We start from the raw sequence: 13,851 nt of genomic DNA on the forward strand, positions 1-13,851 counted from the left end.
GGGACAGATGCTCCCTTGGTCGGGGCAAGGGAAGGGGGTAACTGCATGTCTAAATGAAGATGCTCAGAACGGCCCCTCCCTCACCGCTGTCCAGTCCTCAGGAAGGCTCACACCCCACCGACCCAGCAAGACCAGAGCTACCCACTTGCACCCCTCCCTGCCCCAGAGCACCCCCAAACTGGCCACTCAAGCACACACTGCAGACTTTGTAGCTGTTTTTATTATTAATATTATCTTCTCCTTTAAGCATCCCTTTAAGGGTGAAATGAAATCCAACCATTTACAGAGAAAATGATTTCAGAATGTACATATTGATTTTCCCTTACAAAAAAAATAATACTATTATTATTATTGGTGTCCTTAAATTACACATTTCCCAGGACCCTGCCCGCTGCTTGGGCAAGTCCTGTCTCCCCACCCTGTCACCTTTGTCCCCAAAGCTCTTCCACACCTGCCCATGGGAACCAACATGATCCGAGGTGTGCTGGGCCTCCTTGAGTCTGGAGGCCATAGGGCGGGTGGTTCCCAGAGAAAGCAAGCTGGCTACGGCGCCAGGGCCAGCAGTGCACTGGCGCTCACATTCACAGTTTGGTTTCCCTTCATACTGGGGGAGTGGCCCAGGGCTCCCCTGCCCCCGAAATTCCCAGTGTCTGACGTGCCTATAAGTGAAACTCTTCAACCCCACGCCTTGGCCCCCACAGCCCGCTGGAAGCCGTGCGCTCCGCTCCGTGGCCAGGCCTCCACTTGGCGGTGACCGTGAATGCGCCCGGCCCTCCTGGGTCTGAGAGGGAAGGTGGGGCCTGGCAGGTCTGAGCTCCTCCCCTCTGCCTTCCCCTGCCCCTGAGCTGGTGAACTGGAGGCCAGGGACCCCTGACAGCCTGGACAGGGGCATCCCTTCAGCAGCAGAGGGTGCCAGGGGCATAGGGTGAGGAAGCTGTCAAGGAGGGGGGCCCTGGGCTGGGGCTCAGGCACGAGTCAGAAGCCCCCAGAGACTGCCTGCCCGGCGGGGAGCAGAGGTGGCTGGAGGTGAGGCCAGGTCACCCTGGCCTGGGTGACCCAGAGCCACAGGGACACCCGGACCTCTTGAGCCCCTTAGCTGCAAGAGGGGCCAGAGAGAAGGGGGCTGCTCTACCTCCAAGGGAAGGGTTCCCTCGGGACACCCCCTCAGTGGGAGGGACAGTGGGGGCAACAGAGACCCCCATACCTGCTTCACACCCGCCCGCCCGAGGCTGCTCTGCGGCCAGCTCCCCGAGCCACACCCATGCCGGGCGCCTCCCCAGGCAGAGCTATGGCAAAGGAGACGCCCTCCTCTCCCGACCCATCAGGAAACCCCCAATAAGACACCCCAAGAAAGTCCCGGCTGGTGGCTGGAGGGGCTGGGATGGAGGGAAGGGGCCAGGGGGTCGTGGTGGGCTCTCAGCCCTACAGCACTCTGGTCGGGAGGATTCTCATTCCTTGGACTGAAAGACAGACAGACAGACAGATGGACCCAACATCCCCTTTAGCCTGGCTTTCCGGTCTCCCCAGCTTGCTTTCTGCCTCAGTCATTTCGGGAAGTTGCAGGAGGTGTGGCCCCAGGCTCCAGGTCTCGGGAAGGGTGGCCTGGGCCCTGCTTCCACATCCACACACAAGCATATATGTACAGGGACGCACCAACACAGTCACGTACAAGTATACAGCAAGCATGCACCCATGCCCATAAATACACACACACACACACACACACACACACACACACACACGCACGCACAAACACGTACAGTTCCATGGCAGGCTCTGCGATCTGGCATCACTGGGTAAACATCTGAGGGGGCCTCGGGGAGGGGGCGTCTCTCCCGGCCCACAGCGGCAGGCTCTCACTGCACCCCAGCCCTGGGCTGGCAGTGAGGGGGGCAGGGGCAGGTTTCAGGAGCTCTGAACATGTGAGCAGGATCTACAACTACAACAGTCATTTCTCCCTCTCCCCTCCTCCCCTTGTGCCAGAGATGCTCCTGTACCCATATCCATCCTCTCCTCCTCCTTCCTTTAATAAATGAGCAGGGCAGCCCAGCTGAAAACTACTTTTCCCGCTTCCCTTGCAGCTACCTGTGGCCATGTGACTAAGTCCTGGCCAGTGAGATGCCATCGGAAGTGACTGTGCCACCTCTGGCTCATGCTCTTAACAGGAAGGGTGTGCACTTCCATGCCTTTTTCTGGTTCCCTCAGACACGGATGCACATGTGATGGTGGGAGCTCGAGCAACCACTCTACCCAGAATTGGAAAGTGTGATGAAGGAAAGCAGAGCTGCCCTACCAGATCCAGACAACCTCCCTCTGGAGAGTTAAGTTAGAAACAAGCTTCTGTCTGCTTAAACCACTGTATTTGGGGGTCTCTTAATTACAGCAGCATAGAATCTACTCTAACAATACATCCCCCTCCCCCACGAGGCAACTAAGGAATGAGATAACATACAACTGGCCTTAATGTCCCTCTTGGGCCCAGGGCAACCTCATGGCCCCTTCCTGGCCCCTAGCCAGCCCCAAGGAGGGGCACATGGGTGACTCCACCTGAGATGGTGGAGAGCTGGGGCTGTGGGTTCCAGTGGGAAGGGGTGATGGGGGAGGAGGAGCTCCTCCCCCAGGGCTGACTTACTAGGCTGGCTGACAGTCCCATCCCACCCTGAGAACTGGACTCCTGGTCTTGCAACGACTGGGTGGGCAGCCCACAAGACAGCGATATCAAAAGTAAGAAGGAATGTCAAGGCCAGGTTTGGAACCAAAAGGAAGACTTCCCAGGCTTCCCCAGGCCCCACACCTGTGTCAGGTCCGGAGGGGCTGGGGGCACAGGGCCATCCGTGCAGTGTGTCCTGTGGGGCAGCGGGGTGGAGGTCCCTGCTCCCTCTGGCCCAGCACTCCTGAGGACACTACAAAGCATCCACCCGGGCTTCCTTCCAGCTGCCACTTCTCATCCCCTCCGACCTTGGTGTCCCTTCTTCCTCCTGGGCCCAAATGCATCTATTTACAGAGCCCTGGGATCTCCCGGCATCCCCCTTTCCCACTGCAGGTCCAAAGCCCCAGGAGGCCGAATGGTGGGCTTCTCCCCGGAGGGGACCGTAGCTCCCACTTGGCTGCCCTAGGGAGTTCCTGCAGGCTCCCTTCCCCACCCTCCCCCGCTCCCCAGTAACCACCGTGCACTCTCCGTTGGCACCTCCGGGCTGCAGCACTCTTGGAGGGGTGAAAGGGCCTGCTCTCCTCTCCTGATGAGGAAGGATGTTTTCTGAGCTCACGGGCCTGACCCTGGATTCACAAGGGCTTGAGTAGGAAAGACTCCCCCACCTATCCACTCCTGGTTCTCTTAAGAGCCACCCAGACGGCGGAAGGAGACAGGAAGGTAACAGGGCGGCAGCCGCCCACCCCCCTACCCTGGCCACCGGCCCTATAAGATCATGCAGCCTTAGCCTTCAACCACGTCCAATTTGCTCCTGGAGGGCGGCCTTCCCTCCGGACGCTTGCTCCGCCGCCCACCGTCTGCTGTGCTCTTGGGCTCCTGATAGGGGTTGTCCAGCAAGTAGCGGAACTGGTGGTAGTTCTTGAGCAGGTACTTAGGGGCATACATGTGTTCGCTGGGGTCGGCCGGCGGGTACTCCTGCTGCGTGCCGTCGAACCAGCCCCCTGTGCGGATCAAGCTCCGGATGTAATTGAGGTCCCGCTTGTCCTCGTAGTCACCCCAGCGGGGGAAGTCGCCGTTCTGGGCGGACACCAGCTTGAAGTAGATGCCCTCAGGCGTGAAGCACCAGGAACAGTGCCAGCCGGCGAAGTGCAGGGGGCTGCCCAGCGACCACTGCACCAGGATGTGGCCCGTGCGGTTCTCGTACTGGCGGAAGTTGGGCATGGTGTAGTACTGGCGGCGCCGCAGGCGGATGCCGTCCAGCCCGTACACCGTCTGCAGCATGTCCACCGTGCAGCCCGACACCACCTCTAGGGTGCCCGGCTGCTTCCAGAAGAAGCCGTACAGTGACTTGCGCATATGGAAGGCGAAGGGCTCCGTCCAGCCGTCGTAGAGCTTGAGAAAGAGCACGCCGTCGCGAGCAGGGATCTCGTCGGCGTCGTCGATGATGAAGACGTCATCGGGCCGCAGGTTGCGCAGCCGCGACACGCCATCCTGCGTCAGGAAGGTGCGCAGGTAGTCGTCGGCGATCCAGCCGTCCTGCCGCCCGCCCAGCGGGAAGTGGTCCAGGAAGACGTAGAGCACCTTGTGCCGGATGTACTCGAAGGTGCCGTTGGTCAGCATCTCGCGGAACTTGAGCGGCCGCGGCTCCCCGTAGGCCGTGAAGTTGGACTCGCACACCACGAAGGCGTCCACCACGTCGCCCAGCTCATGGAAGCGCACGTCCAGCAGGTCGAACTCATGGTTGATGTTGATGGCGTTGATGACCCTCCGTGGCACCTCCCGGGGCACCAGGCGCTCCTTGGTGGGCAGGTTGGAGTACTGCACCACGGTGGGCACGCCGCAGCTCGGCCCGTGCCAGCCAGGGAGGCACACGCACTCCACCCACTTGCGCCGCGCGCCGCGCCCCCCCGGCCGTTCCCGGGCGCTCAGCAGCTGCCGGCCCGGGCCCCGCGCCGACGCGCCTTCGCCCGCCTCTGCCTTCTCCTCTGGCCGCCCTGATGGCGGCTTCTCCAGCGTCTTGGTACCTGGCTTGAAGCAGACGCCCCCGGCTTTGGTGCGGAGGAAGTACTCGGTGGTGTCCTCGGGCAGCACGAAGTCCATCCGGTGGATTTCCTCCGTGGCCTTGCTTGGCGACAGCGGCTGGAGCAGGGGCGAGTGGGAATAGAGCGGGGTACGCAGCAGGTCGGGGCTGCCCGGCTCGGGGCTGGCCTGGGGCGTGACCGGGGCATTGTTCCAGAAGAAGCTGGACACCAGGTTAGGGCTGAGGGAGGCCAGTTCTCGGGGGAAGGTGACATAGGACAGGGTCTTAAAGAAGTGCAGGAAGGAGATGAGGCACAGGCCGGCCATACAGAACATGAGAAAGAGCTTGTAGCGTCTCATCTTCATCCTGCGGGAAACAGGGAGACAGCAGATGGGTCAGGGGTCTGCAGACCCGGGCAAGGGGAGCCTGAGGCTCTTCTCCTAAGGGAGGGAACGGGGAGGGCTTTGTCGCCATCGTGTTTGTGCATGTCCTGACCAGCGCCTGGTGACCCTGCAGGACGTCACCTCCAGGCGACTCCCCTAGAAGTCAAGCCTGTGAGTCCAACTCACTGCACCAAGGACCCCTGGAAGCCCCAGCATCAAGGAAACCCCACCAGGCTCAGGACCCCTCCACTCCCACAACCTCTCCCCTCCAAGCCCACCAGGTCACCACACATACCCCTGGCAACCTGCCCGCCCCACCCTGACTGTACCAGCTGCATTGCTAGGCTTTGCCCCAGGAACAAGATGCATCCTGGGAAAAGCGCAACCCTGCAGTGCAGAACCTGCCCCAGGGGGCTTCCAGGCCCCAAGGGAGGGGGAGAGTGGGTCGCAGGCTGCGGAGGTGGGGTCCCTTCCCTGCACCACCCACAGTGCTTTCTCGTTCTATCTGTCCATCTCTCTGTCTCTTTATCTATCTTTTCTGTGGCTATATTTACAAACCTTTTGCACTGAAAAAATTCCCAGGTCTCAAGGGAACACTTCTAATTCTAACATATTTAAAGAACCAAATTAAGTAAAAGTTCCCCTTCATTACCCCTTGCCAGGCAGCAGATTGATATCCAGCCATAAACAGTTCATGTGTTTGAGGTGTATCACCAGTCTTACATGCAATTTTTCTGTTCTCAGTTTTTTATAATTATTATCATACTTGGTCGGGATGACCTACAGAGTCACGGGAGGGGCTGGGACAGAAACTGGCCTTTGGCACCTGGTGTTTTCATGTCCCCTTCCATAGATCCCTGTGTAGGGGACGCTGTCCCTTCCCTTAAAATGTTCCTTTCTGTGGCTTCCCCTTAACGTCTCTGGTTCTTCCTCTGGGTCATTTGGGTGCCTTCCTGCCATACCCTCCCCTCCATATCCTAACCTAAGCAAGGCTCCTCACCATTCTGAACCTCAGTTTCTACATCTGTGAAATGGGCACAGAGTTCCTGCTGTGCAGCAGGTGCTCAATAAACTTTCGCTTCTTTCAAAGCTCGAGGCTGAAGACTCCAACATAAATTTTCTCTAAGCTACATGGTCATAAGGCACAAAATCATGAAATGTTGGACCCAGGACAAAACTTTAAGGACCACCTCCACCAACCCTTTCATTCTGTGGAGGAGGCCCGCCTTCCCCGGCCTCACCTTGGTGAGGAATCCTGAGTACGCTAGTGAGAAGCAGTCGAGTCGCCGATCCCGCTGGCCAGGGCGGTACTTGTGCTCTCAGGACCCAGATGTCCCCCCTCCTCCAGTTTAAATGCTGACGCCCTGGAGCCTGCCATCGGGGGGCCAGCACAGCTGACTATAGGAGGCAGGACAATCAGGGGTGAGGGCCTGACCTCTGCTAAATGTCAGCTGCCCCAGGGGCAGAGGGGGGACAGGTCTCCACTGGGAGGCAGGAGGGAGGGCTGCTCCTTGGCAACGTTTTGAAGTGTGTCTTCCAGGTTCCTCTCCCCACCATGGGTTCCAGCCCTGCTCTGGCAAAGCGAGACCAGGCAGGCCAGGCCAGCAGGGCGAGTGGAGGGGCAAAGGGCTGAGGCCCAACAGAGGCAGGCGGATAGGAGGTCTTGCTGGGGTAGGGACTAGGTACAAGGCGACACTGCAGAAGCCTCCAGAGTGACCCACCCGAGGGCTTGTAGGACCTGGCAAGGCAGCCCTGATTCTTCTGGCGGATTATTTGTCCCCACTTGGGGCGTGTCTCTGTGGGGCACCCCAATCCCAGCCCTTGCTGGACTGAACTGGCCGTGAGCTGTGAAGGGCAAGGCCGGGGCTGCCGCTCAGACTAAATTCCCTGGCGGCAGTGAACAAAGGCCTTAGGAAGGTCAGTGAAACTCAGGGAGGCAAGTGAACGCCCTGCTTAGAGCAAAGGGGCCCCTACAGCCCTGCTGAGGTCACACTGACCCAGCTGCCCCTTGGCTCCCTGGTCAGGTTGGCTTTCAGGATCTAGTTACACCTGGCCAGCTGTGCGCTTCAGAGGACAGACTCACCAGTGCTTGGGATCCCCCTCTTAATCACTGGGGTCTTCAGGGTGAGGCCGTTTGATAAGGCCCCAGCCTGGCTTGCTGCCAAGAATCATGGAACCGAGTGTGTCTCCCTCATCGCTCGGGCCGCTAGGAGGCTCACAGACACACAGTGGTTGGCCCAGAGCAAGTCAGTGCGTCACAGGCCAAGTTTTCCAGGACACTTTCACACACAGCTGCCTGTGTTTTTTAAACTTCTTCTTCTTGGCCCGATCCCTTTTTATCTTATCTTCAAGTATTTTGATAAGTGCTTCAGATACATTTTTTAGACTGAATGGCATATTAATAGGAAAACAAATAAATAAATCAGCATTGGCACCCGGGGTCTCATGTAAGTCTCACCACCCCTGGGAGACTGGGGACTGTGAACGCCCCATTTTTACAGGTGAAATTGAGACTCAGAAAGATGATGAGACTTTCCCCAAAGAACCTTAAGAAGGTGACTGAACAGGACCTGAACATAAGTTCTGTTCCCGAGCCAGCCTCTCCCTCCTGACAGCTGAGACCATAGCCCTCCCTGGAGCAGCTGGCCTGGCTGTGGGCTAAAGCCATGGGACCAAATTTGGCCCCAGCTCCAGCATTTCTACCTCTGTTATAAAGCTTCATCCAGAACCATCAGGTGTAACGATAAAGTGGATGATTGCTGACCCTTACAGGCCAGCTACTGTCCTGAGCACATTACACGCATGTCCTCGCTGGATTCCCCCAACACGCAGCAGGTACCCTTGTCCTCTCCATCATACGGACGAGGAGACCGAGGCCAGAGAGATGGCATAGCTTGTTCAGGGACACACAATTAGTAAGGGTCAGACTCGATTCTGTGGGGTCAATAATGGGATTTCATCCAGTGGTAAAGCTGTCCTGGGTCCCTTCCATCTGCCAAGATCAACCTCAGTGGGGTGATAAGGGTCCCACGGAGAGTCCCCCAGTGACCAGGGAACACAACCCAGTGGATGGAACAGACACAATTGCATTTGACCCACACGACCCCCCGCGGGGTGTCACCCAACCTGTCTCCTCCATTCACTCAGCGACTACTTACTGAGCGCCCACTGGGTGCCAGGCGCTGTGCTGGCCCTGGGAGCACAGGGGACGCGGGTGACAAGAACCCCCGCCTGTGCAGGGCAAGGGACCGCTGCAAATCATATGGTATGTTACAAAGAGTCGTGCTCTGGAGAAAACTGAAACAGGGTAAAGGACAGGAGGGGGCAGGTTCAGTGGTCATCAGGTGGCCAGGGAGGGCCTCACGGAGAAGAGCGAGGCCAGAGGACGAGGGTGCAGGGGCAGCGGGCTCCGGGCAACAGAACAGCCAGCGCCCAGGAGAGTGTCTGCCGCCCATGAGCGAGGAAACACACGGAGGGCAGAGCGGAGGGAGGTGGACAGGCCGGATCACACGGGGCCCGGGGCCGTGGCCGGAAGTGCGGCTTTCACGGGAGGATTCTGAGCGGAGCCTCCAGCCTGAACAGCCTCACTCGGGCTGCTTGGCCGACGGCAGACTGTTGCCTTGAGGGCAGAGCAGGGAGAGTGGCGAGGAGGACACTGCATTGTCTGGGCAAGAGGCGGGGCTGCAGGAAGCGGTTAGATTCTGCTGGATTGCCGATGACCTGGATGTGAAGTGTGAGCGAGGAGTCGCATTCGGTGGATCCAGGATCTGCAGGATGGACCAGCTTTTGACTGGGGCGGAGGCCACCCCATGGCGGAGGCCACCATGAAGATGGGCAATGGCAGAGCTGGGGCTGGAGGCAGCTCTCTCTGCAGGGCCCTCTCTCTAAGCGCTGCCCTGCCCACTTCAAATGAGACACCAAATCGGAGAGACCAATGCACAGCCCCACCCCTGCCCCTTTCCCAGCGCTCGCCATGCTCAGCCCATCTCCGCGGATGTCTGTCTCCCCAGGTGGACACGAGCCCCGGAGGCCGCGGTCTCCAGAGTCGCCTCCACGCGCTCAGCCACGTGCGCGCGCACAGACTCTAGAATCAGACTGCCCAGCTCCAGTCCCGGCCCTGCCATTTCCTGTCTGTGTGGCCTGGAGCAGGTGAATAACATTCCTCCTTTGGCTCATCTAGAAAATGGGGGTCGAATAATAACCCATGTAGGGTACCTAGCACATGGTAAGAGCCCAGTAAGCTTCAGCTCTTCTTACCATTAGTGTTATTCTCCCGCCTGGAAGAAAAGTAGAGAGGGACTTCGGGCGGGGGGGCGCAGCTGGTGCAAAGGCTTGGAGCTGAGCCCCTGGCAGGGCCTGGGCCCTGGCGGGTGCTGCCTTGTTTAAGAGCAGCAAGGAGCAGAGTGGGAGCCCAAGTGAAGCCCGGACAGAACCTGAGCCTGACGGGCGGTGGGCTGGGAAACGAGTGACCCGCGTCCTGGGGCTCCAAGGAAAGGAAGGAAGAGCTGTGAGGCTCTCTGGGAGCCTCCCTAGAAGAGCCCACACACACATACACACGCTCCGTGAGTTGCTTCCAGCCCCAGGGGCCTGGGTTTCCGGCGTGAAGGGGATGGGGGATGGGCCAGGTGCTTCCTGGTAGCTAGATAATCATGGATGCAGGAGGCTGACCCAGACCCAGGATAGTGGCAGGACCAGCCCACCCTGGGCCTCCTCTTTCTGTACTGACTTGCAGCCGTGCCCATGCCCAGAAGGTTCTAGCTGGGCAGATTTTCTTCCTTCCCTCCCGCTTCCCACTTCTCCCTTCTCCTTGTGGCCTCTTTCCTTGGGCTTTGCTTGATACGATTATGAGGTGAGACGGAGCAGATGAGCCTCACCCCACGACCCAGTCACTACCTTGGGGTCTGGGCTCAGGCTGAGTCCGGTGGGTGCTCCTGGCCAGAGAGAAGACAGGTGCTCCCTGGAGGCCACAGGCTGTGACTTTGGGGCTAGCCAGGTGGGCAGCAGCCTCCCGGGTACAGACGCACCCTGACAGCTGTCACCGGGTGACAGGAATCTCCTGTGGAGCTCTCCGTGGTCCTGAGCTCACATGCGCTGACCAGGGTCCTAGCTCGGCCCTGGGATGCCTTAGGCCAGCGTCACCCTGGCCCCTGCCAGCCTCCCCTGTGGTTCAGCAGCTTCTGTCCTAATGGCCACTTCCCCTGTCTGCCACCCTCTGGCCCCCTTCCCCACCTGCCTTACAACACCCTGGTGACAGCTGTGATCCCTGGGTCCTCAGCTCTGGGAGATCCGCAGGGCACTCAACTCCTCCAACTGGGAGAACGGGCCAGCAGGGAACAGGTCCGACACGTAGTACGTGCTCAGGGTGCTCCTGGAATGTCTATGGGGGAATCCTGGAGGTCGCACAGCCCACCCTCAGCCTCCACTCCTGGCAGGAATTGGCCCATCTACAACCCCCAACCTAAAAGTACCTTCAGATGGACCCTCACCACCACCCATCTGCTTCAAAGGGCATCTTGACTCTGAGCTGAAGGCTGGCTTCCACCCAATCCCAGTTCTGCCCCACGTTACCAAAGGGCTCTGCCAGCTCCGTGTGCCAGGCCTTGCTCCTGGCCGGCTCTGCTAAAGGACTGGGCCAACGGGGGGGCTGCTTACTACTGACTGGCCCCCACCACCTTGCAGGGCATTCTCAGTGACTCATCTGGCTTTCAGAACCGAGGCCAGAACTGGGAAATCTGGAGCCCCATGGAGGGTCCAGACTCCTCTCCCAAGGTCTGAAGGACCCTGGAAAAAGAATATTGCCCAAACCTTCACCCTAGGCCAGTGTCCCTGCCAAGTGCCCATCTGGCCTCTGCTTGTCCAATCCTTAGTACCGCCCATCCCAGGCCATTTGAGCTGCTAGAAATCGTTCTTCCTATTGGCCTAAATCAGCCTCCCTGGAACTTCCGCTACCACTTCTGGGTTCTTCCTTGGAGCTAAGCAGAAGCAATCAGCGTCTCAGGGATCAGAAGACGGCAACCACCAGCCGACTCTGAAACGAAATAAAGGTCTTTCCAACGTGAGGTCCCATAATCCCACACGGAGAAGACACGCAGAGGAGGTGGCTATAGAATATGATAGATTCCAGGGTTCTGGCAAGATGGGAGAAACAGCTGACGCTGTGTTTATCCCTTCGTCTCTCCTTGTTTTATTCATTCCCTTGGTTCATATCCATCAGGCAGGCGCCACAAAAAACAAGCCTACACCAGCACATCATCCAGGCTGCTGGCGGACATTTACCAAGAACCTGCCGTGAGCCAGGCCCTGCCGACGCAAGGGCTGGAGAGAAATCAGGGGCACGTTCATGCGGCCAACCCCGAAGGAAGGTATATGTGTGTCTCCATTTTGCAGATGAGGAAATGGAGGCTTCAAGAAGCTAAGCTGGGGCTTCCCTGGTGGTGCAGTTTTTGAGAATCCGCCTGCCAACGCAGGGGACATGGGTTTGAGTCCTGGTCCGGGAAGATCCCACATGCCGTGGAGCAACTAAGCCCGTGTGCCACAACTACTGAGCCTGCGCTCTAGAGCCCGCGAGCCACGACTACTGAAGCCCGTGCACCTAGAGCCCGTGCTCCGCAACAAGAGAAGCCACCGGAATGAGAAGCCCACGCGCCGCAACGAAGAGTAGCCCCCGCTCGCCGCAACTAGAGAAAAGCCCGCACGCAGCAACGGAGACCCAGCACAGCCATAAATAAATAAATAAATAAATAAATAAATAAATAAATAAATAAAAGGCTAAGCTACTTGCTCAGCCAGCCAGGGCTTGTGGGAATGAAGCAGCTGGAAACTGAGACTCCCCGAGCATCCTGCACCTGCCAACAGGTAGACCTGGAGCCCAGTGGGGCCGCAGGTTTGGGAGTCTTGTCCCAGGCTAAGCATGGATGTCTTGGCCAAGGGAGGGTCTGGTGTATCATGACCCTCAGTCCCCAGGAATTCTGCTCCCCTGGCACTCCCCGGAGAGAGGGAATCGGCTCAAGGGGCCAGCCCTAGCCAAGAACTCCCTCTGCCCAGGTGACCAGAATGTGCTGGAAAACCTGTTTACCATGGGCTGGGGGTGGGGCAGCTGCTGCTCTTCCCATCCACAGATTAGGACACCAAGGCCGAGAGGGGCGAGGCAGAGCCATACTGGGAGCCAGTTCTTGGACTAGCCGGACGGGGCACCCAGGCCACTTCCCTGGGCACAAGGGTCTGGGCCCCACTCTCTCTGCTGGCTCGGCTCCAGGGTGGGCGCCTGGCTGAAGGCTCAGTCCCATGCCCATGCTGAAGCCCACCCCCTCCCTGCTACTCCACAGCAAGCTTCTGTGCACCCTGGCCCTCTCTCTCCTTCCTCCAAACCCCTCCCCACTCCGCCTGACCCCAGCCCCTTCAGGTGCCTGAGGACTTTCCCACAGAGTGGCTAGCACGTGCCTGGGAAAGTTAGTCTCCAAGACTGGGACCCGCCCTCGACTCCCTGGGGCTTCCTCCCCTCTTCCCACCGGTCACTGGCCCACCCAGGACATCAGCCTCTGGTCCCCAAAAGCCCATGGGTGGTGAAGATATAGAACATTTCTACCATCCCAGAATGTCCTATTGGACAGCACTGGAGGCTAAACAGATGAGTCATCCTCAGGCACCAGCCAGTGGGGCGTTTGTGTTCAGAAGCCTGCAGTGGCTCCCACCGTCCAGAACCGAAGTTCACAGCTGTTGTGACCCCTGTCTTGAACACTGCCTCCGCCTTGCCTTATTCATGTTAACTCGATGGTCACCACCTAGCACGTGCTTAAACCTGTGCCAGCTGTCAGCTGGGGGCTTTACTTACACTTGACCCTCACAACCATCTTGGGAGGTAGGAATCATTGTCCCCATTTTACAGATGAGGAAACTGAGGCTCAGAGGGTAAATCAACTTGTAGAGCACTCCTCTGCTCATCTGTGCAACCCCAGTGCTCTCCAGGGTCTGAGACCCACACAGCCTCCACTTTTAAAGGGGGCAGGGGGAGGTGACACTGGCCTGAGCCCCAGGCCACTGAAGGCTCTGAGTGGAGCGACCCCAACAGCCTGTGCCTCAGGGCGACCAATCTGTTTGCTTCCAGAGCTGTCCAACAGCACAGTCTGCAGTGGTGGAAACGTCTAGGCCTGGGCTGTCCATGCACCATCCACTAGCCACGTGTGGCTACTGAGCCCTTGAAATTGACAGGGGAGACTGAGGAACTAATTAAAATTTTAATTTAATTTTCAGTTTTAATAGCCACGTGTGCTAGTCGCTACTCCATTGGACCGCCCAGCATTAGACAGACTGGAGGAGCTGAGGCAGGGAGGACACACAGCAGGACAGCCGTGGTGCTGAAGCGAGGGGGCAGTGGTGAGCTGCTGATGAGGTACCTGCTAAATGCTAGGTGACTGAAGGAGGGAGCGGGAGGGATGCGGCCCCGGGGGCACTGGGGCCAGACATCCTGGGACCGAGCCTGGGGGCTGGAGGCGGGACCTGGGGAAAGTCTGGGAAGGAAGAAGAGTAGAAGCAGAGCCGTGGAGGACAGGCAGGTGCCGGTGGTCAGTGCGAGGCCGGGACACACGGCGCCCCAAGCCTGGGGGCGGGGCCTAGGCCTGGATCTGCACAGAGGCCACCTGAGGCAGTGTCCAGACCCTGCAGCCAGACGGCAGGGCCTCGCCATTTCCCTGGGCCTCGGCTTCCTCATCAGTGTAATGGGGCTATAATGGCGTCCACGTCACAGGGCTGTGGTGAGCGGTCCGCGTATCTAAAGTGCCTGGAACAGGAAGTGTGCGTGA

At 58.8% G+C, this 13,851-nt stretch overlaps 1 protein-coding gene across 3 annotated transcripts in view; it reads right to left on the bottom strand.

Moving 5' to 3' along the window:
* Positions 1-202: 202 nt before the first annotated feature.
* Positions 203-13,851, bottom strand: part of MGAT3 (beta-1,4-mannosyl-glycoprotein 4-beta-N-acetylglucosaminyltransferase) — a 30,926-nt gene continuing 17,277 nt past the window's right edge. For 2 of the 3 annotated variants that reach the window (XM_030855911.3, XM_060305685.2), the window contains exon 2: positions 203-5,036. In XM_030855911.3, coding sequence (XP_030711771.2) covers positions 3,434-5,035 — 1,602 coding nt within the window. In that variant the 5' untranslated portion in view covers position 5,036 and the 3' untranslated portion in view covers positions 203-3,433. Of the gene's footprint in view, positions 5,037-6,294; positions 6,452-13,851 lie in introns of all 3 variants that reach the window. The other variant, XM_060305686.1, reaches the window with a different exon arrangement.

Source organism: Globicephala melas, chromosome 10 (assembly GCF_963455315.2).
Source record: "Globicephala melas chromosome 10, mGloMel1.2, whole genome shotgun sequence".
Lineage (NCBI taxonomy): Eukaryota > Metazoa > Chordata > Mammalia > Artiodactyla > Delphinidae > Globicephala > Globicephala melas.